The sequence below is a fragment of the Cygnus atratus genome, chromosome 6, assembly GCF_013377495.2.
Source record: "Cygnus atratus isolate AKBS03 ecotype Queensland, Australia chromosome 6, CAtr_DNAZoo_HiC_assembly, whole genome shotgun sequence".
Lineage (NCBI taxonomy): Eukaryota > Metazoa > Chordata > Aves > Anseriformes > Anatidae > Cygnus > Cygnus atratus.
Genome location: NC_066367.1, coordinates 16,287,809 through 16,313,037, shown reverse-complemented (window position 1 = coordinate 16,313,037; position 25,229 = coordinate 16,287,809). Strand labels below are relative to the sequence as shown.

Genomic DNA, 25,229 nt, shown 5'->3' with positions numbered 1-25,229 from the left:
AAATGTTTCCTGAAAGAATATCTATGTTAATTTTGAAGATTAGACTGAAGAATAACATATTAAAAACATTTTCTTGAAAGACAGCCATAGTCTTGGATGATGGAATCTGCTTCCTTTTCACAGTGACCAAAAATAGTCTTTCTTTCTGAACTTCTTTCATATGTATCTTGAAGACAGAACACACATTTTTCAATGCAACTCACATATTTTCAAAAAATGACTTGACATAAACAGGCAAAAAAGACTCAATCACAAACAGCTGAAAAAGCGCCATGAAGACATAAGACAGACACATGTTTCTCAACAAATAATGAGGACAAAAGACTGAAATCAGAGTTCATGGTTTGTGAGGACAATGCAGAGGAAGTATATACCTTTAGCTGGTGGAATCATTTCCTTTTTAGGAACAGTAGGTAGTACTTTTTCCTTTGGAACAGGCTTCTTCACCACCGCTGGCACTTTAAAAACATTGTTGTGTTTTTAAGAATATTTGCAGTATTAATATTATGTAAGAATAAAAGGTAAACAAAAAGCAAGCAATGCAAAGAGTCACAGAAGTTAGAAAAATAAAAATACACTGTACTCAGTTGCTATTCGGTGGTGACCTTGAAGGCCACAGATCTCAGATATTTTGCTTGGATTCACATTGATTGTTTGGTGAACATTTGAGCAGGATATGCCTTAATAATCAGGTTTTATGGACTGTCAGCTGTATTAATACCAGCTGGGAATATGGTAAAGTTATTATTTTCTATCAATTAACTCCAAGTCATCATGCAAAAATTAACCCCCTTCCCACTGATTTCATTCTGATAATTTGAATGACAAACAGCTAAAAAAATGAGTGCAAGATGTGTTTCTGGCAAATTAAGTGCTCTGAAAAGAAAACTACAGAACTCTGGACTAGTACAGGAACTCTACTAACATACACTGACAATTTCTATTCATGAACCTTAGCTTTTATAAAGACTGAACAGTGAACACATATTAACATTATACCCACTCCAGCATGTAATTAGGGTGAATAAAGCCCTTGGTTTTGGGGATTTGATGGGAAACTAGATTTTAATTGACATAGACTTTGAGCTCAATGGACTTTTATTAATTTTTACATCTGCTTGTTTTCAATCATTAGACTTTTATTAATTTTTACATCTGCTTGTTTTCAATCATTAGATAAAAAATGTAATTTACATTCTGATGTTATTAATTAAATAGTGGAGGTCCTCCTCACAATTCCTTTGCCCTCAGAATGCATGTAATTTGTCTAAGTTTTGATTCATTTAAGAAGTATTTACTTATCTTTTTAGTATGTTAATCCCAGTCTTTGACTGTATTGGGAAGAAAAGTTAAGGGTCTAGCAGTCAAATCTATTCTGATAGATCTATTCTGATTTGACTATAAATCATATATATATTTCAGCATTCACTAGAAGAAACCTATGAATTCTGACAAATCTATTCTGATTTGACTACTGGATTGGGGATTCTGAGAAGACAAAGGGCTGTGTTTTCAAATTTATCTTATAGCTCATGTACCTTTAGCTGGAGGAGCTTCTTTTTTAGGAACAGGAACAGGTACTTTTTCTTCTGGCAGAGGTCTTTTAGGCACCTCAGGCACTTTAAGAAATATTTAATTATGGATTTTAAATTATTTATGAGGAATTACAACAGACACAAAGACAGCAAGCAGAGCAACCACTCGTAGAAGAATCACCTAATTTATGCAGAGACAGGAGAGCAGACATTTGACTCAGATCTTGAGCAACAAAAGCTAAGAAATTTCAGTGTACATGTTTCTGGTGCATTTTGGATGCAATTTCTGTTTGGCATAAGGGATCCTATGATCCTGTAATCGTAAACATGATAAGACGGAAGGCCCTACTTGAGTTTTAACATCTCTGTAACTCATTGGAGCTAAACTGGGAAAAAGAAACACATTGACACATGAAAGTGTTGAATCCAGACTGAATCTGAACTGCACCAGAAAATTATAATTTACTTTGCTTGTATCATATCTACACTAGCTCTGTCAGATGGGGAATCTTTCTACTCCACTTTGAAAGGAAGAATTCCTTAGGAAGGAGTAGGACACAAACAACCTTTGAATGGATGTATCATCATCATCAGCAGACATACATAGGTGTACAAATGGGGAAATATATAAAGATGGAGGCTTAAGCAGCGACTGGAAACTCAACAAACAATGATAAGAATAAAGAAATCATGACATGATGTACCTATAGCTGGTGGGATTTCGTAAGTCTCCTCGTAAACCTCCTCATGTTTCTCATAGATCTCTTCCTTCTCCTTAAACTCATACTTCTCATAGATATCTTCCTTCTCCTCAGCCTCCTCTTCATACTCCTGTTCCTGAATCTCCTTATATCCCTCAGGTTCTTCAGGTTCCTCATAAGCTTCAATTTCTTCATATTCCTCAACCTTCTCAAAATCTTCAATACTTTCGTATGTCTCATACTTCTCGTACTCCTCATATGTATATTCGTACTTCTCCACTACAGGAGCAGGGACTTTCTGGATGAGTTTCTTGGATATTTCAGGCACTTTAGAGACAGTATTATTGTTACTAACTTTACAATTATTTAATATCCTTTACAGTTGTTCAAGACCATCCACACAGAACAGAAAATGTGATTGATAACCACAAGCATAAGTTACTTTAAAATAAAAGAACATGCTCCTGAAACAATATATATATTCTAAAAGATTTTAGGAGGAAAGAGGAAAAAAAAATTTGTGATTAAGAAAAATATCTGTACCTTTACTCAGTGGTGGTTCTTTGGGTTTTGGGACAACAGCAAGTACTTTCTCTTCTGCAACAGCTCTTTTATGCACCTCAGGGACTTTAAAGATATGGTTTTCTTTTAGCAATTAAAATGAAAACTTAAAGCAGTATAAGTAAAAACAAAAACAAACACAATAAGCAGTGTTATGGTTTTACAATGCAAACATTGATACTGAAGAGTTTTGACATAAATTAGAGCAGAAATCTCATATAACAAAGACAAAAGTTAGAACGAAGAAGGTCAAAAGTATTTTAGCATGTATATTAATAACATTATGGAGCATATGTACCTTTCGCAGCAGGAACTTCCACTTTTTTAGGGGGAGCAACAGTTACCTTCTCTTCAGGAACAACTTTCTTAGGCACCTTAGGTACTTTAAAGATATGACTGACTTCAGTGTACTTGCTGCACAGTTTTTAAATAAACACAAACCCAGAAGCTTACCACCAGCAGAACAAAAACTTACAGTGTAGTGACAAATATAATGCAAGACAGACATACTAAGTCTTGTGCTAAGGTCAACTTGTATGAAGAATATTATCTATTAATGACACAGCATTTACAAACTGAAATACCTTTGGCTGGTGGAGCTGGCACCTTTTTAGGAACAGGTACTTTCTCTTCAGAAACGGGTTTCTTAGGCATCTCAGGCACTTTAAAGATATTATTTTCTTTTTAGAATGTCCTCTACCAGTAATATTAGAAAGACAACAGAAGACATACATACATACATAACGAAATAACTGATTTGCAGAACATATTTAAAGTATTTAAAAAAGAAGTTGAAGTAAAAAGACATTTTATATCCACGCGAGACTTTATGAGCAAGTCAGATCATTTCAGAAATTATTTTTTGCCACAAATCTGACAGGTATTCTGAGACATCAATACAGAAAGACAGCAGGGACACAAAAATAACATAAATAACAAACAATATAAAATAAAATAAATATAGCTAGTGAATGAGACTAACAGCACAGATTGTTTTCTTAGTTATTAATTTATGTACCTTTTGATGGAGGAAGCTCCAGTTTCTCAGGAGTGGGTACAGGTATTTTTTCTTTTGGGACTGGTTTCTTAGGAATCTCCAGCTCTTTAAAGATATTATTTTGCAAATACATTTTAAAATTACTTTCAGAGCACCAAAAACATTAAAAAATATGAAACAAGATCACAAACTCCCTGATAAGATCATCAAGGTTTACACAGAAAAAGAAATAAAGAAGCATTTTAATCAGCTCAAAAGATCACATGGGTAACTCGCAAGAGATTTTGTACCTTTTGCTGGTACAGTTTCCTCCGGAAAAGCTTCCTCTTCTTCATCATGCACAAATTTCTGTGGCACCTCATGCGCTTTAAAGATATTAAAAACTTTACTTGTGCAACATCCCAAAGAAAACATCACAACACAAAACACAAGGACACCAACTTTAAAATAACAACACTAATAAACATGAGGCAAACTAAATTCGTTATTTTTCATTCTTTCCCTAAGGATACCAAAATGCAATTGGGTTATAAGAATTACATGAGGGTTAGCTCTTTTGCCCAGTTCTTAATTACACATCATCATTGCCAAACGTATTACCAACACTTGCTACAAATGAGAGGTTGTTGAAGATTTTTAGTCTAATTTTTAACATAAAAAATTGTCAGTGTTTGCTGACAGGGTCCATCTTCTGGTTATTTATAGAGTCCATTGTGCTTCCATTTTATTTTTGTATATATTTAGCTAATAAGCTTGAAATTTTAACATACATTCTCAAGGTGCATGTCGGAAAGATCTCTCTGAATTGAAGAATTTCCAGATAAAGTCCCATAGGACATTATTCCAGGAACATTGTTTAAACATTGTTCCTTGGGAACATGAGTTCTGATTGGTCAAGAACAAAATGAAAAATCAAGCCCTATCTGCGATCTAGTACTGCTTGCTGGGAAGCAAAAGTGTGCTAGAACCAAGGATCTGACTTTGAATGACTATAAATTGATCTTTAAAAGGAGATTTCTTTGAAATACGAAAATATAAGGAAGAGGAATTATCTGCACACACTGCAAAGTGATATACCTTTAGCTGGAGGAATTTTCTTTACTTTAGGAACTGCAACATGCACTTTTTCTTCTGGGACAGCTGTCTTGGGCACCTCTGGCACTTTAAAGATATTGTTTTGATAAGAAATTTTCAATTATATTTAGAGCATCAAAACTACTAAAAACATGGAAAATGATCACAAAGACCCGTAAGAAGAAGAAAACTCACTTCAAAAAGATAATTAAGATTTACATCCAGCTTAAAACAAGTAACAGAGATGAAGGTCTTTTAATTGACTGGACAGAGCTCTTTGGTAATTTTCAGGAAGAAATGCTATACCTTTTGCTGGTATCTCTGGAACAGTTTCCTCTTCTTCCTCTTCCTCAGGAACAAAGACAGGTACCTCTTCAGGGGGAGGTCTTGATATTTCTGGCATTTCAAAGATAGTATTTAATTGTAAGAAGATTAAACACAACATCAGACACAGACGGATGATTTACACAGAAGATGAAGAGTTTAAATTAGCAAGTACATTTGTCACAAACTGCTATGATACTTCAGTGAAATTCTAATAACAAACATACAGAAACAACAAGAAACATTGTCCACGGGTTCACTTATGAGAAAAGATACCTTTAGCTGTTGGAGTTTCTGGCTTTTTATGTACATGGACAGGTATTTTCTTTTCTGGAACTTTCTTGGGTACTTCAGGCACTTTAAAGATATTTTTGTTTAAGAAATTCATTTTCAGTGTAATATAAAACAATAACTGTGCAAGTAACATAAGGTAACTACACAAATATGATAAATTTAATTGTGTATGAAAAAATCATTGATTTAAAAGTATATAATTTTCCACAGATTTATGCACAGATGCGAACTTACAAACATCCAAACTACCACATTACAAATTGACGTAGTAAGGTTGGGGGGAAGTCTGGCTGTTTGAAATGTTTATCTCTGGAAGATAAATATTGTTTATCTTCTGGAGCAGCTGTTTTTGAAACAGCAAGTACATTTAAAGAATTCAGATATGTAAATAACAATTATCTTTTGTTCCTCTCCAAAAAAGACAAACAATAGTACGACACAAACATAGACATTTTCAAAGCACAGAATAAGTATATCACCCATGACAAAAAGAAATGCTCATAAAAGAGTCGCAATACAGTGAAGAGGAATGGGTTTGTTACTTGCTGTCTTCTAAAGCCAAAGAAATAAAATTAGAATTACTTGGTTGAATCAGAAATTGGTGTACCTTTGGCTGGTGGAGGCTCTTGCACTTTTTTAGTTTCTGGGACAAGTACCTTCTCTTCTGGCACAGGTTTCTTTGGTACTTCAGGCACTTTAAAAATATAGTTACAGTTTAAGAATTTCATTTTTCATTACACCACAGTGTAAAGAATCAATAAAAATGGAATGAATCAATATGAATGGCATGAATCAATATAATGGAATGACAAAATGAACTAACAAGAATAGACTCTTCATATTATGTTAAAGAGGAAAGGTGAACAAAGAACATTTTGTTTTATCAAACATTTAGGCAAGAGCTGATATACCTTTAGCTGGTGGGACATCCTTCTTTTTCTTTACAAGAACAGGAACCTGCTCTTCTTGCATAGGTTTCTTTGACACTTCAGGAACTTTAAAGATATTATTGTAAAATGAGTTTAGAGTAAGCAGCTAAAACACCTTTACATAAAAGTCAGTGACACAAAACAATTTAACACAAACACATAGAACCACCATTCTTAAGATCAATAATCCTTTTGCTTTCATATGGTTTAACACAAGTGAGAAGATAAATAAAGTCTAGAAGACCTTTCTGATCACAGCTAATACAAGTTGCTATACCTTTAGGTGGGGGAGCTTCCTTTTTCTTTGGCACTTGGACTTTCTTTTCAGGTGCAGGTTTCTTCGGCACCTCAGCCACTTCAAAAACATTATTTTGATTAAAACATAATCCACAAACTTTTTAAAACAGAAATAAAACAAAAAAGACAACAGCACAAATATTTCATATGCAGAGCCCCCTCCAAAAAGAACAGAAAAAGTAATCTAAGATATAGTGTGAATTACACATTCAGAGAATGTCTGCTAACATCAAGAGATTATATACCTTTTGCTGGAGGAGCTTCTTTTTTCTTCAGAATTGGTATTTTTTCCTCTGGAACAGCCTTCTTGGGCACGTCAGGCACTTGAAAGATACCATTAATATCTTAGCTATTTACTTGGAAAACAACAGGAAAATAAAGCGCAAGCAAGCACCCCTAGCACAAATCCCAAGTACATAACCAAAACATACAGCTATGATTTAAAATGGTTTGAGCACTAAGACAAAATAAAACAGCAAACAGGACATATTCACTGCTTTTAAGCCCATTCTTCCTGCTCAGCCACTAATGCCATCAAAAAAAAAAAAAAAGTTTTAATTTCAAAGGTTTATTTATTGCTTAGAGTAAGACAGAGAGTGACTTTTTAGAACCAGCTATTAAAGAAGATCAAGAAACATCATGGCAGGGAAACTTGCAAAAATACAAATTTAATTTTTTTCCTCCAATTTTTGGAGCAAATTAAAATGCTAACAGTGGATGAAAACAAACATTGCAATAAAAGCCTGCTTTAATTACTTTATTAAATACTTTAAGGTTTCACTACTTTTCTCCTTATTTTCCCCCAGAGCTATGATGCTAACACTTCTCAGGCATGTAATATGCTAATTTTATCATGTTGAATAAGCTGGTTTTGTATATTGAATATATATTGCCGATTACATTTTATTTTTCAGATTTTTCCAAGTGCTATCTACATATAAAAAGCAAGCCAATCAAGTTTGTTAATTGATTTAACTCTAACACACAACTATGAATATATGACAATATATATATTATATATATATTATATATATATATATTATATATATATAATATAATGTATAATATATATATGACAATATATGACAAAATATACACAGCAGTTTATACCACAATTTGGTGGGTACTGACATTGTATATGAGTGGTGTACTTCAATTAAAATAATAAAATAAAATAAAATAAAATAAAATAAAATAAAATAAAATAAAATCCTGAATGCTGAAATAAGTAGAATTTTTCCCTTTAACTACAGTGGGGCAAAAATTTCAACTAAACTTTATCTTAACAGTTTTTGTACTCCAAAATGGCTAAATATCCATACAAGTTTTATGATGATAGGAGAGTAATCATTTGATCTGAGCATACTGGAGAAAGATTGATGCACATATGAATTAAACTTAACTGCTAGGATAAAGTCAATAAAACTTTAGCCAATCCTAATATTTCCTGTTCAGGATAAACTTCGCTTTTGCTGTGTGCAGCATGGCCTTTTCTTTACTAGGAAAATGTGCTAACCAATGTATCAAAATTCTAGTGCAAACGATGTTAAAAATAGTTTTGAAATTCATTAGTTAGTCAAAAGAAATCCTGAACTTCCTTTTGCAGAAGAAGCACTATGTGATTTGAATCAGGACTGGAAAATATACATTTTTATGCACTCTTAGATGATTATATAATTTTGGAAAAATAGATATAGTTAGCCTATGTCTTCATGTAGCAAAACTTTATTAGCAAGACCTAGACCAAAACTGGTTGTCCTCTCTAAGTAGTGAAAATTTACACCATCACTATATACATTATTCCTAAGGAAAACATCTAAACGTAAGAGATTTTAACTATGGCGATTTAATAGAACTTCTGTAGTTTTGTGTTCCATGAAAATATATTGTTCCCTTTCAAAAATAAATACATTAATATAGATTTTCTCAAACATTTCTGAGAGGAAGTAAAAAAGACTATTGTTCCAAAATCACTTATTTTCAAATACCCCACGTATTTTCCAGATACAAATAATTTTGTTCATGACACACAGTTCTCATATGCAATTCTAAACATTTCAAACAGAGACTGATAGGAAAATTTGATCTCAGACAAGGACAAGATAAATTTAAATTAATTTTTCTTAGTGGGTTATACAGAATTTATGTAAAGAGGAATGAACATTTATGGCATAGAACATTTAAATTTGTAGAAGTAGTAGTGAAGAGTAGGCATACAGCAGCCCAGCTTGTTTTCTACAATATATTCTATTCATAAAATGCCTTGGAAAAAGTAAGATGTAAACCAAACTGGAACATATGAAACAAAACTTGGATACATTAACTGAAGGAACAGATACTATTTTTTCCTCACACAGTCCTAAAATTAAAGTATACCTCTAACTGGTGGGGGAGCCTCCTGTTCATACTGGGGAGCTTCCACCTCCTCCTCTTCATATTGAGGAACTTCCTCTTCGTAATAAGCAGCTTCTTCTTCATAATGGGTGACTTCTTCCTCTTCATATTGAGAAACTTCTTCATACTGAGGAACTTCTTCCTCATAGGGACTAACTTCTTCATAAGGGTGGACTTCCTCCTTGTAATGGATTATTTCCTTCTCATATCTGGTTACTTCTTCATATTGTGGAACTTCTTCCTCTTCATCCTGAGGAACTTCAACATACACTTTTTCTTTTCGGACAACTGTCTTGCGTACTTCAGGCGCTTAAAAAGATATCAATGAAAAGAATCTTAAAATTTAGCATGTAGATCTTACTGACACTAAGGATCACAAGCATTGTCAAGTAAAAATTATACCAAAGGACAAACATTCCTTAGAAAAAAAATGAGTATTATTCTCTGTACATGGAACATACAAGACACAAAAAACATTTATATCATATTTCAGTAGTCTATCCAGTATACCTTTGGCTGGTGCTCTTGGCATTTTTTTAGGAGGAGAAATTGGTACTCTTTCTTCAATGATAGCCCTCTCTGGTACATCAGGCACTTAAAAAATACAGTACATTTATATTTAATAACTTGAAAAAGTGGTGTTTAAGAGCAAAAATATTATTGTCAAAACACATTAAAAATATCTTACAAATACATGGCTGATACATAGAAGACAACCACATATATTGACAATGGACTCGTAATTAAGGAAGCAATTAGACTGCTATTCAATAAATCAACAACAAACATTTCAAGGTTCCAACATAAGTATCTGAGATGATTCCTGCTTCATCTTCTGCTGCCAGCAGTGGATTTAAGCTTCCTAACGGGCAGAGCTCAAAATCCAAATTCAACCAGCTACAAAATCACTAAATTCCATTTGTGTCCTCTGTGGCTGCCATTATCCACAACAGTGACATCTTCAGTGACTACCTCAGCAATAGAGCAAAGTCTCAATCATTGCTAACAAAAGATTTGCAAAGGAAACTCCAAATGAAGAAAAAGGAGCACATAGAAAAAAAGCTGTGTGAGTGGATGACAATGGATAAGAGTTCTGGCCTAATTAAAGGCAAAAGAATTCATTGTTCAGTGGGGAAGGTATTGTTTGTCTTCTGTCAATTGCTTTATACAATTACTTTTTATTCAGGCATGGCAAGCAACCATTGCCTATAATGGCAGAAAAAGTTCCAAAAGTTTAAGATACAAATATGTTCAGTTTGTAAGATTTATTCAGGAAAGAATGCACACTATACTCAAGCAGCATATTCTCTTTTTTTAGAGCAGCAGTGCATAGGTTTTGTCTTCTGAGGCAGGTCTCATGGGACTTTGTGACCAATATCAAGGGAAACTGAACAAAAAAATTACTCAAGCATTTTAACACCTGGGAGACAGCTGGGCTTGCTAAGATGATAAATTTGGACTTTTCTTAACAGATCAGAGATATTTTGATATTTAGAGATGGAATCCATTTTGTCAGTGATAGATTTGAGAATTTATACAGGTTTTTTCATGGTAGGCTACAGTGAGGGTAGAGGTGAAGTGAATGGCTACCACGACTCTTGATGTTTGCTGTGGGTGTCAGTTTTAGGGCAACGTGAACACTGACCACCTCCTTAAAGATTTTCTCGCAGAATCCTTCCTGATGTATAATTGTAAAGGTCAGGTACTTGTGCATTTAAAATCTTAAACTAAAACTGATTGGACCTGGTAACTTCAGCTGATTTGATTACAAAACCCGCATTGTGCGTCAGTATCCTTGTCAGGAAACTCAAGTATATTTTGGATTGTTTTGTCCCAGCTACCACCTCTCTTTGGCATCCCATAGGAGAACTGTTGAATTTGACATCCTTTTGCTTTGACCCTTCTATTACGACAGCAGCTAGAATATTATTCCTGCCTTATAGACGGTCAAAGGTCCCCTTCTATCCTTATAATAATCATGATCTGCCTTTACCCTCATCATTCTCCAATAGAGAGACTAAATAAATTATTTAACTTCACATTGGTGTGATTATATTAATCTTTCAATTCATACTGATATGTTCAGAGTGATTGATAATGTTTATCAACAGCAACAGGACTGAATGCAGTAAATATGAGGCATCTTGTGACTCGTTTTCCACAAATCAATAGACTGCTACCCAAAGTAATAGGATAATGAATTAAGAGACTTTCTTCAAAGCCATTGAACTGGTACGTCCAATACATGGGGTTGTGCTAAGTGTCTTAGCCAGCTGGGAAACAGAGCAAAGGTAAAGGCTGCTGCTTTGACTTTCAGATTTAGGTGGGAGATTGCTGTCACAGAAGAGGAAAGCACACACTTTCTTTTCAGAAGAGGAAAGCATATTAATATAAATAAGAAAAAGGCTGCGCTGTTTTTCCTCAAAGGTCTGAGAGGTGGCAAGATTTGCAAAGGATGGGCTAGTGAAATGGTTGGTCTTCCGCTATGAGAAAAGCAATAAACCAGGAGGGGAAATTTCAGCCTTTTGTGAGAATGGAATGCTGTTCTGGTATCCCTTTGGTACCTTTAGTACTCTACAAGATATACCTTTGGGATAAACCAATTACTGGTGATCTGCATAGGACAAGAAATTATGATTGGCTGTTTGTTGTTGTTGTTGTTTTGTTGTTTGTTTGCTTTTTTGTTTGTTTTGCTAAGTAGTTGACAATTTGTAAATTTGGACATAGAATCTTTTTAGTCTGTTCATACCTGTGTACGAAATCTCCTCTTCTGTGTGAAGAGAAATGGATACTTCCTCTGACATAGCCCAGTGTTGTTCTTCTGTTGGTACTTCAAAGACAGAGTCCAACTTTAATATTTTTTCTCTGGTGCAATATTGTGTAGAATAATAAATATCCCATTAAGTGTTTCTTAGAAAACTAATTATTATTTCCTGACACCTCCCACACCCAGGGTAATTGGGGAAAATCTAGTGTTTTTCAAAGGCACTGTTAAGGTTCATTTGGGACGATGCTGAGGCAGTAGAACTATAAGTAACATGCCAGTGGCAGGTTTGAAGCTCTGATGGTATTGCTTTAGGGAAGTCGGTTCATAGATTAATCCATGGGCAGGAATACCTTCTGGTGGTGGTGACACTTTTCTTTTTGGAACAGCAATGGATACTCTTTCTTCTTTGATAATTTTCTTTGGCTCTTCTGGCACTTTAAAAGATAATAGTTGTAAGAATACTAAATTCTAAAAGGAAAAACACAATTCCATACAAAGTTCATAGGAAAGAATTAAGGGCAAACAATTATGGGGAAATAGTACACTTTTACATATCAAGGATACTTATCTTATAATAAACACAACAATTACACTGAACATACAAAGATAAAGACATTTAATTCACAGAGAAAATGACCAGCTGAAATTTTAATGCATAGTAGCTATATATGCATTAAGTATTTTGTATAGGATTAGTTTGGGGTTTTTCCAAGAATAAATTCCCTAAGTAAATTTGATGCTTTGAAACACCTTGCAAGTTTAGTAACAGCAGAAATATCATCAAGTGTTAATATTATAAGATACTAAAATAATACATAAAATATTAGAATAAGAAATACAGAGACAGAATAGAAATACAAATCACATCATAAAGCAAACAGCATATTGACACAACTTGAAGATACAAAGATGGAGATGAAGGTGAGATGTCTCCAGGCTCTTCAGAAATATTATTTAATCACAAAACACCACATATAAAGCATACATCACAAAATTACTTTTCAAACACAAGAAAAGCAGAAGACACAAGAAAAGACAGAAGCAGAAGACATATTTCTAAGTTCGAAACCCTCCACTCTGAATATTGACTGTTATAAAACATTGATAGTTTTTTTCTAAATGTGTTGATATTTGTTGAATAAATTGTCTTCGCTGAGTAAATGTCTTCGTTCAGCTTTCCAAAGCTCTTAAGCAGATAGTATAATCAATTAAGTTACTAGCAGCTTAGAAAATACAAGGAACGCAGGTGTGTGACTGTTCTCCATTACCTTCTGCATTTTTTTGCAAGGGAGATGACAAAGCTGCTTTTCATTTAAAATCAAGTTGGGAGAGCCTGGGGTTTTATTACCCAGGCAGATGATGAATATGATGCATGCATACATCTGATATTTAGAAGCCTTCTCTACATTCAAAAGAACTTATATACCTTTAGCTGGTGGAACTGCCACTTTCCGTGAAACTGGAACAGGAACTTTCTCTTCTGGCACAGTCTTCTTCACTGCTGGCATTAAATTTATTTATTTATTTATTTATTATTTTTTATTTATTTTTAAACAAATTCTTAGTTTAAAAGATTTTGAATTAATCACAGTTTGCTAACATGATCAGATGACAAAACACAAAAGCAGAGACGTGGCAATTCTTTAAGTCAAATAAAGAAATGACAGCAAACATTGAAACAACTTGTTTTATACAATCAGACATTACAAATATAAATCAGTATTCTGAAACAAGACTTCTCCTGTGTAGCTCTGAAAAATTATATACCTCTTTTGGGTGGAGTCTCATCTCTTTTAGCAACTGCAACTTTTTCTTCTGTGATAATTTTCCTGTGCACTTCAGTCACTTAAAAAGAATAAGAATATTTAATTGTAGTATTTTAAATGCAGGCATATTTGATTTTTTCTACTTCATCTGACTTTTTCATAAAAGAAAATGCTAAAGAAACTTCAATAACAAAAATGAGACACTGAAGAAGAGCGTACTTTACAGGCACAGTGCAAGCAAAGCAGAGTAAATAACCAAAAGAACGGGGAGATGCAGACAGATTTCAGATATTAACAAAAACAAATTTTATGTAAAATGCCTAAATACAAGTACCACAAGACCAACCAAAAAATGCTCCATGATGTCATTCTCTGTTTACCTTTGGTTGAGGGAGTTTCTTCAACATCTGTCTCGAAAGTGGACACTTGTTCTTCTGGAGGTTCTTAAAAAAGATTGTGCAACTTTAGAAAATTGGATTGATCTCAGCAAAAGGGATAACATAAAAGATGAAATAGCATATAAATACCATCAGCAAGACAGAGAACACAGTCCACATTGTAGACAAACAGACATAAGCACGTTTAATGTTGATGAAATTTGTTATTAATGTTGAAGAAAATTGGTATGATATATATATAGATAGATAGATAGATAGATATCATGATAAATGTCAAAGAAAGAATGCAGCAGTAAAGTCATTTTTTTGCAACAGGAGCAAACCACTGATATACCTCTTGCTGGTGGAGCCTCCACTTTCTTAGGAACAGGGATCAGTACTTTCTCTTTAGGAGCTGCTTTCTTATGAACTTCAGGCACTTCAGAAAAATAAGTAAGATGGAAAGATGAGAAAGAATACTAAGCACTGCTTCATTTGTAATTGTCTATTTTTTTTTTAACTAGTAACATTTTACTGAGTTAACACAAACTTTTCATAGTACAAGATGGAATTTGAGACAACCATTCATCACTGAAAGCAGACATTGCACACGTCAACACAGAAGACAGTGAGGCAAACAATACCCCCTGGAAGAAACAAGAATACATGACCCAGATGAGGAACTGTTTTATACCTTTAGCTGCTGGAGCTTCCTGAGGGGCAGCTGGAATTTTTGGTTCAGGAACAACTCTCCTAGGCTTCTCAGGCACTTTAAGAGATTACAATACATAGTTTTACAAAGAGGAATAGTACCACTTTAACATGCATGCATTTCCTTAATATATTAAAAACAAAACAACAACAACAAAAAACAACTAGAGAAAAGTGTAGTGACAACACTCAGACTGATGAAACAAGGAACACAGAAACAATCAATATTTCGTAAATGAAATTAATGTGTACCTTTAGTGGGTGGGACCTCCTCTCTTTTAGGAAGAGTTACCTTCTCCTCTATGTAGTAAGATTCTTCTTCAGTCACTTGAAAATAGTAAAATAAAGATACTTGAATTTCAGTATTTGACATTTATTACCATCTTTATGGCCTTTGTAAGTAATAAAATATTTGATAAGACAAGAATAAGCAGTGTGCATTACTAAAAGACACCTCTGGTATTACTAGGTTACAAAAACTAGATTCAAACCCTCCTGCTTGCTCTGAAGCTGATGAAACAAGTCCAAGCAATTTAAACGGAACTGGGATTGAGCTCCTATCTTGTATTTCTGTGGAATTTGAAAATGTTCAGCATTTAAAATGCCAGATCAGCACTTTCCATTCCTCTGCTCACTAGTTCACTAATATTAGAATTTGTCTATTTTGAGAAAGCCTCTCTCCCAGATTTTGAGAAAATTTTTTGGCTAAAGCCATCCTTTGTAAATACTTTCTATGGTGTCACCTGTAAAGGTAATTGAGACAATCAGGGTATGTTACCACCAATGAATTTACAGGTGGAAACAACTTAGTCATTTTGCCATGAAACAGCCTGAGGAAACAGAGTACATCATGATATTCTGAAGAGATTTTACTTCATTTGAGAAACAAGGTGAAAGAGTAATTTTCAACAGAGAATTTTTGTAAAAAATAATGAAGGGCTGATAATTCTCAACACCCAAGAGATAACTCATTATTTTCACAGTGTTAAAACAGGATTAACCGCACTTTTCAAAAACAAGTCAAAGAAATTGTAGACATTCGTAGTGTTAAAGTTTATAAGATATGAAACTTAAGGCATATTTATGCAGTAGTAAATTTTCCTTTTAAATAGAATAAATCTTAATCTATGATATTTTTGATATAAAATAAAAATCTGTTTGCTTCTGCCCAGTATTCTTGAATTGTGGTCATACCTTCAGAAATCTCCTCTCTGTGAATGGAAATAGATACTTCCTCCATTTCTTCTTCAGCCCATTCTTCAACTGTTGGTTCTTTAAAGAAAATACTTAGTTTTAGAGTTTCTGGTGGATGGATTGATGGATCAGTGGATGGGCAAGAAGATCAAGAAAAGTTCTGTATGACACTGGCAGATATGCATACCATACAGAAACTTGCAGAAGTTTCAGAAACTATACAGAAACTATGCATACTATACAGAAACTGGCCTTCATTCAAGGCCAGGCTGGATGCGGCTCTGGGCAGCCTGCTCTAGTGGCTGGCAACCCTGACCAGAGCAGGTGGGTTGAAATTAGATGATCTTTAAGGTCTGTTTCAACCTAGGCCATTCTATGATTCATTCTATCAAACTGACATGCACACACGTAAGTATGACTTGCACTAAATGATGTCTGTTATGCATGCCTCATGTACCCTATTGTGTGCTGTTATCTGTCTCAAATATCTTTCGCTGGTCAATGGTCAGTACATCAGAATGCCTCAACTCCCCAAACCTCTCCATCACAACAACTGATGTGGGGAGACAAGGGCCAAAGAATTAGATGTTTCTCTTTGATCCAGCTACATAAAAGTAAGAGGGACAAAAACAAGATGATAAGGATAGGTCAAGTATTGAAAGGAAAACTTGGCATACGTATATCTACAAATGAGACTGTATCAGGGAAAACATCAACTTGTTTGAGGGTAAAAGGTTGACAAGCAGGGGACAGAAATTAACAGTATATCTACCCATAGGAATATATGTATTTGCATGTTCATATTTGACATGGATAACTTCACAGAATCACAGAATCATCTAGGTTGGAAGAGACCTCCAAGATCACCTAGTCCAACCTCTGACCTAACACTAACAAGTCCTCCACTAAACTTCCATAACTATTTTTAAAAATTATTTTTATTTTTGAAGAGAATATGTAAATTGTATTGACTGGCAAGTCATTAATGGGATAGGAAAACAGTCAGAATGTTGATTTTGGATATCTCGAAACAGGTCTTTGTTGGAATTATGCCAACTTAAGTGATCTCAACCTCCCTTGAGTATGAGAATCTGATCTAAATGAGCTAGTGAGAAGCTAAAGCTGCAGAGAGAATAGTACTGTTATCTATCTGCAGTGCTTCAGAGAACATTGTAGGGCTTATAAGAAATCCATAGCTACAGTCCTAAGTACTGGAGTCTAACCTCAACACTATACACCTATACATACATCTTACTATGATTTCATGAGAACTTGATCCTGAGATCATTGTGTTTGGTGGTAGAGTTTCCATTCATGTCAATGGGTTGGGATCCTGGCATTCAGGACTGAAATGGTAAGTGGCACTCAGAAGATCTTAACTGCCTGCAAGTCCATAAAGTATTCCAGTAGAAAACTCATTCAAGGTAAATAACACATTTTTTTTTTTTTTGCTTATTTTGATCTTGGTTTTAGAACAACAGACTTCTAGTAAAAGCACAAGTTTCTCATTAGTGTTTGTTTATAGAGTACCTTCAGGTGGTGGAATTTCCTCTGGAATGGCTACAGATATTCTTTCTTCTGTTGTGAATATTCTTTCTTCAAAAGTTGCTTTCTTCTGCACTTCAGGCACTTTGAAAGATAATAACATTAAATGGATGAATTTCTAATCCTAGTGTGGAAGCAATGTTGCGAGATGCTAAATCTAAGTTTCCAAAGAATCACTTAAGGGCATTGAGCAAATAACATATAACAGAGATTCAACATTTACAAATAGTATTTTTGTAAGTACTGCACAACACATACAAAATAATCCATTGATGCATTGTCACAAAATCAGTACAGCACAATTCACAGAGCAAGCACAAATCAATGACTGAAAACAGCACAGAACATACACCACACAGAAGGTGAGAACCAGCATATTCTTTCATTCTACTGGAAAGCGTACCTTTAGCTCGAGGAGCTTCAACTTTCTTAGGAACAGCAGGAGGTACTTTTTCTTTAGGGACAGGTTTTATAGGAACTGCAGGCACTTAAAAAAAAAAAAGCGTTTAGTTTTAGGATCTAGAAAGTGCAAAACTGGAAAAGGAAACATAACAAATGTATTATTGAAAAAGAAGATTACACATGGACATATTCTGTTTACAAAACACAACAGCTGAGCAAATTGAAGGAAATATTAATGTTCTGAAGACTACAAAAAACAATATTGTACCTTTTGCAGGTGGAGCCTCTTCTACTTTGGGAGCATAAGGTAGTTTTTCTTCTGGAGCTGTTTTCTTGGGTACTTCTGGCACTTCAGGTATATTAATTAAAATAATATTAAATAACTCAAATTACAGGTGTTTTAAGACTACATCTAAAGGACTGACAAAACTGACACAAAAGGTACATAGCTAATATAACTGAAGTACAACCAAAACCAGATTCACTTAATCAAAATGAAAATTTACCCACACAATCAAGATGTTTAAGATAACAAGAAAAGAGTGATATTTTATTTAGGTATACCTTTAGGTGGTGGAGCTTCTTCTCTTTTTGGAACAGAAATTTTTTTCTCTGGGGGAGCTCTCTTGGGCACCTCTGGCACTTAAAAAAGATAAAATGTAAGACAACTGAATTCTGTTTTTGAAAGATCTACTGGAGTATTATAGAAAGACATCTGTTTAGAAGGATATCAAGAAACACCACAGAACACATAGATAATACACTTAACATGGAAAGATATAAGATGATCAACAAATATTTGTAAAAAAATATTAAACTGTTCACTGCAACGTGTTTTGAAACTGATTTCTTAACTGAAGAAAGAGCTGTTCAAGTATGTTACCTGGCCTTAAAAAGTGTTATATATGCACAATTATACATTAAATATATATACATATATATGTACTTTCCTGACATAGATAAGTTAAGAACAGTGACAAAAACAACAACAGAAACAGATATTTAAGAGGTACATGTATAATCCGTCACCAAGTATACCTTTGGCAGGTGGAAGTTCTTCTCTAGGAACAGGAACGTGTACTTTTTCTTCAGGAACAGGTTTTTTAGGCACTTCAGGCACTTTAAAGATATTAAAATGTGTTTCAGTAATCTTTCCAATGTTTATGAATTTGTCTTAGGTGAGAACAGACATATAACATAGCACACAAAGTCTACATATATTTAGAAGTTAGAACAATAGTACAGGACTGGTAAAAGTCCACTTTCAAAAGATGCTGTACCTTTTGCTGGGGGAGCCACTTCCTTTCTAGTAACAGCAACTTTCTTTTCTGGAACATGTTTCTTAGGTACCTCAGGCACTTTGGAAAGCATTGTCAAAGTGAGAGAGCTTTAGTTTTTGTAACACTTATCCAGATTTCAGTGACAAAATTGCTTTATAAAGCATAATATTTGGACAAGCAGCTGAGCACCACAGCACAATGCACTGTACAACCTTTTGGACATGCAGCAGACTACTTAGGAGAGACAATAAAATACAGTATAAAATATCAACATTAATATTAATGTACTATCATCTTTCATGGCACTGTATTGAAGGAAAAACACCCTACACTTATCTGCAAAATCCACACAATCTAAATACAAACAAACACAAAATTGTTAGGAAAGGGAAGAGCCAAAGCTGAGACACCTAAGCACTGTAAATAAAGTTATAAAACAAAGCAAAAAAAGAGAAAGGAGATAGTGCAGAACCAAAACCACATAAATATCAAATTTATAAATACATTCAAGACAATTTAAAAAACATATGATGACAGACAATAACTTTTTTTTCTTTGTTTGTTTGTGTTTTATACTAGGGCAGTAGAAATACCTTTAGCTGGTGGAACTTCTTTTGGGACAGGAACAGGCTTTCTTTCTTCTGATACATGCCTCTCTGGTATCTCAGGCACTTTGAAGAGAGAAGTGGTGAACATTTAGAAGTCGGAAAATATTTAGTAAATCACTGTAGGCTGTCTTCAACATGCTTGGTAAGCAAACACGGTATGTCAAAAAATATTTTGTTTTATCAGACAGATACAACAGTCTCATTTAAAAAATATTCAGAAAATTAATTAAAGCAGTCATGAAGAAGTAGAGGTTAGAAATGCAGTAGGTATAGAACTTTTGGGAGTAGAGCCATAGTGAAATGGAATGATCTGAATTCTAATATGCTCTCCTTTGGTAAAGAGTAGTACAGCCAAATAAGATGAAAGCTCTTAGAAATTAGGCACTTGATGATGATATTGTTCACCTTCATCATGAGGGATCTCTAGTTCTGCAGAAATGACCTCTTCTTCTTCTTCCTCCTCTTTGACTTCCTTACGTGCTGCAATGGGAATTTGAAAGATGTTAAATTTGGAGATAGGAAATGTCAATGTCTGTAGTAAATCTGAAATTCTTTTAAGAAGATACTATGTGTATCCAGTACACCAAGGTCCACTGAAACACATACATTAATATGTTAAGAAAAAGGCAGCCAGAAAATTAACAGCATGTGCAAATCTCACAGTGAGTTTTGATTGACAAATGAATTCAAAATGTTTTAAAAATCTTAAATATTAACTTCTCATTATAATCGATCTACCTTCAGTTGGGTAAACAGCTTCAAAGAATCTTTCTTCAACTGTCTTCTCATGCTCTGCTGGCTCTTCAGATAAAAGCATTTTAACAAGGTAAAATAGCTTAGATATTAACATCTGTTAATCTAAAGAAAACTGAGGCTACATAACACAACAAACAAAAAGAAGCAATGCATATTGAAACGTAGATGTACATTATGTCTAAATATGTAATTTGCCACATATAAAAATAGATTTAAAGAAAGTATAGCAAGGTAGATTTTTTTTTTTAATTTTATTTTTCATTGTATTTAATTTTATTTATTTATTTTTTTGGGTTGTACAGCTTTTTGGTTTTGTACATACCTGTGACATATGAGTACTCTTCTTCTCTGTGGACAGAAACCGACATCTTTTCTTCTGAAACAGTCCATGTTTCTACTGTCGGTACTTTAAAGATAGGATTTTGTTTTAGTATTTTATATCCTAGATCCACAGTAGTGGTAGAAAGCATGTGAGTTTTTACAAAATCTCTATCTGTATTATGTACTTAAATCTTAGACATATTTAGACAGTCAGTATTCACATTCTAAAATACTGAACACAAAACAAGCATAACAAGTAAAAATGTAGTATCTATTAAGAGTCTAAAGACACAGACACTTTTAACCCCAGAATTTAAAATAAATGCATGCACAGACTTTCAGAACTAGTGTATCAGAATAACACCAAAGGCATTTCTTCAAAGAAGTGTTGGGACACTGGGCCATTATTATGTAAGCATATGTCAGCAGGCAGAGTATATGAAGAGAAAAAACTAAATCACACTGCAATATCCTATAAGTTATTTAAAGATGAATCACAAGGCCAATCACAAATGCTTTAACCAATGCAACTAGTCACAGAATGACCAGTACAAAAAATTCAGGTACATAAACAGCCCTACATAGTCACAAGAGATGCAAGAATACTCAGGGTGCTGGTGAAAACATAAACTGCAATTGAAAGATGTTGATCTGTACCTTCCTTTTTTATAACTTTTTCTTCAACGATCATTGAAGGTTTTGGTGGTGGAACTTTCTTTGTTACTGTTGACATTAAATTTGGTTAATCAGTCATGTATTTGTCAAGGAGATCAAAATAAATCTACAGCTATTTACGAATAATGCTGAAAACACAAAAAAACATGACAAACAATCTAGCTCAGCAGCTAAGCCAGGCTCTTCAGAACTGTGCAAAGCAACAGAAGGAATGTGTTTGCTTCATTCATTTTATTGCTGCCTTCTAAAGGGGGTGGGTAGCTCAGGATGTATGACAGAAAGTCATATCCCGATATGTTCTGAATTCTATTCAACAGACTCCTGCTGCAGAATGGTAAATGCTATACAAGAAGAGTGAGTTACCAAGAGAATAAGGACGCATCTTTATTTCAAACATTTATTCAAGACTCCCTGGTAGACAAGTCAAGGTGGAAAGCTGAGGAAGACAGGGATTTCATGTCTTGAGCTCAGAGTGGAACATATTTTGTCACTTGATGCAAATTTACGCTCCCTTCCTGTTTTAAAGCATTCAATGTTAATATCTACATTTCCTATTTTCCCCTAAAAATTTTTTGTCTTCCTTTTACACAATTCACCAGAAGCTTTTACTAGAGCTGTTTCAGGCTGAAAAATCGTTCGGATCCATGTTAAATGAAGACAAAGCATATGCAGATCACCTAAGTAACAACTGCAACTTTCATGTAAAGATGACACTAAACAGTATGACATTTAAACAGTAGTTACCCTCAGCCTGTTTGACTTTTTCTTCTGCAACCCTCTGAGTGGTAATCTCAACTTTTTCTTCAACAGGTTTCTTGACAACTGTAAGTGATTCATATATATTTATCATTTAAATCATCTTGCAAATTATTTTCTAGACATAAAACAGGCAGAACTGGATCCCCCCCCCCGCTTAAGATGTGATAAACTTTGTGTATCCAATACTTTATTTAGGGCACTAAATATTAGGTAGGTTCACTACAATAATGGTAAAGGTACATGTGAAACAGGTGATATGGCCCACTTCCCCTGAGAGATATGCCGTGATCTATTTGGAGGACACTTCTCAGAAGTGCAGCTTTCACTGGCTCAAAAGCACCACCCAGGCCCAAGGCTAATATATAGTGAGAAGGAAAGATAACCGAAGCTTAGCTTGATTTTGCTAGCAATTCTTGGTTTGCTTCAACCACCTTTGCCAGTATTCTCTCTGCTGGAAAATATGAGGTGGAAGAAGAGGAAGGTTTGCCATGACCCTTGGTCACGTAACTGTCCAACATGAGGAAAATTCCTGTTCAAGGATATCTGAATAGCAATCACAGTTCAGCTTGAAGGGGATGTATTAGAGAGAGAAATCTGAATGTTGCTGTTAGTTTTGCAGGAAAGTCATACCTTTACGAACTGTTACTTCTTTCTTTTCTTTCTTTTCTGCTGTAATTGCTGGAGGCTTCTGCTCAGGAACAGGCTTCTTAGGAACTTCAACCACTTTAAAAATAAAAACAATTTTTAATGATGAAAAATGCATTGTCTAAAGGCTCACTAAGGACAAAAGTAATTAGTTATACTATTATATGATTATGAAGTTGAAACATACACAGAGTTTTGAAGATCTAACTGTTGCAGTAAAATTTTTTGTTCATTTCCGTGTTTGATGTTTTCTCATCAGAACCATTTTCTAGTCCTAGAGGCATACACATTACTACCACCTTAGACAGTTAAAGCGTACAAGGACTTGCAAAATTATCCAGTTATTAACATCAAAAAATTGATGTCTGAAACATCTAACCTAAATCAAGTTTATGTAGAATGCATGAAAATGATAGGAGAAATTACTAAAACAACCAAAAATAACACATAACCTTACAAACTAGAAATTCATATTAAGTTTTAAAAATGGTCCAATCTGCGAAGTCCATTTGTAATCATATTATAATGTATCACTTTCTATCTGCATCTATATCTTGCCATACCATGCTCCTTGTATTATCAAGTAGCAATCACAACTTGGCAGCGTATTAAGATTCAAACTGTAAGATAATTAAAACTCTTTCATACCTTCTTCATGAATGACTCGTGTTTCTTCATAAGCCACTTCTCTTTTCTCATAAGCTTCTTCCCATTCTTCTTCCCCTTCATCATAACCTTCTTCCTTGAAATAATAATCATGTTCTTCTCCATAATCATCTTCCCATTCTTCATAAGGCTCTTTGGACTTTTCATATATTTCCATTTTTTCTTCATGAATCTCTTCTCTCCTTGCCATAGATGTTATTTTGACCTCTTTGGGCTTCTCTGGCAGAACGTCAGGAACTTAATAAATAAATAAATAAATAAAATATAGCCTGGAATCTGCAAGGTGTATTGGATGTTCACAGTTAATGAAATGATTTCTCCCTTACGGACAGTTTAGTTTAAGTGCCCTTTTTTTTTTTTTTCCCCAGCAGTCCTTATCAGCTTGGATTTTAAATGTGTATGTGTTTAACATATAGACAGAAATCAAACAGATGTCTGTTCCAGAACGTAAATTTACTATTCTTAAGACACTTTTTTTGTTGTTTGTTTTTTAAAGTTACCTTTAGGTGGTTGGACGTCTTCAGGACCCTTTTTAACCACCTTTTTGGAGACTTTCTTTACTGAAACCTTCTTTTCTGCTTAGAAAAAAAAAAAAGTAAAATTTTATTTAAAACAAACCAAAACAACACAGTCATAATTAAACATACACACGCTATCCAAATACTTTAAATATTCTTACCTGGCTTCTTCTCCTCTGGTGGTGGAACAAGAGGCAGAAGAATAGGAATAGGAGCAGCTTATGAGAAAAACAATATATTTAGAATAAAGTGTGAGTATGGTATTGTCTTCTTGAAGAAATATCTTAGTGCATTTGGAAAATAGGCAGAGGAGATTATTTTATTGCAACTATGAATAAAAGGAAAAATGGTGCTCATTCTGACCACCCACTGTATCTGGAACAATATATTTTGAATGTGAATCTCCAGTCTACCGTTATTTGAACCCCAACCCTTCACAGCTTTGTTTTCTTTACTACCATCACTCTCCTATCTTTGCTGATAGTAATTCATCTAAATATCAGTCTTTTCCCTCCTGCTGCCACTCCAAGCATTTACAAAATTGTCATGGAAATGTAACCAAGAACACTGCATTTCTCAATCTGTACTAAATGATTGAATCTGGCAGAAACATTTGTAATGTTTGTAGTCTGTAGACCAATAACAGGGCCTGGGTAGAGAAATCCACTGACAATATACATGTGACCTGTTTATTCTGTCTTCAGAAGACTTTGTCATTTATTTTCAATTTATTATTATTGTTTTACTTTATTTTATTTTTCAAAATTGCAGTTCAGAGAGCTTGTTTAAAAGATATTTATGTGGTAAAAATGAAGAATGATTGTAACAGGAAAATAGAAATAAAGGGAAAGTGGAGTTAACAGCAGACTGACAGGAAAACAAGCTGGAATGATGGGCAATTTTTTTTTTTTTTAAGAGACATAGCTTCGTTCTTGTCTGTGTATAATTTTCATCTCTGATGCTGCAAAAGAAGTCTATTCACATCAACGCTTGCTCTTATAATATTTCTACAGGGAGAATCAACTAGATTTTATCACTGGAGCTGTGTAAGATTTTTCTCTGAAGTACCCAAGACTCTGCTGCTTCAGTGATGATATAAAAGAGCACTATGCAACAAGTATTTTGTTTGTTTG

The 25,229-nt window shown here is 34.1% G+C and overlaps 1 protein-coding gene across 1 annotated transcript in view; it reads right to left on the bottom strand.

Moving 5' to 3' along the window:
• TTN (titin) overlaps positions 1-25,229 on the bottom strand; it is a 239,629-nt gene that overhangs the window by 126,421 nt on the left and 87,979 nt on the right. Inside the window, 7 exon segments of the mRNA XM_035572644.1 lie at positions 20,162-20,236; positions 21,491-21,556; positions 22,253-22,330; positions 22,898-22,990; positions 23,561-23,815; positions 24,079-24,156; positions 24,258-24,314. Coding sequence (XP_035428537.1) covers positions 20,162-20,236; positions 21,491-21,556; positions 22,253-22,330; positions 22,898-22,990; positions 23,561-23,815; positions 24,079-24,156; positions 24,258-24,314 — 702 coding nt within the window.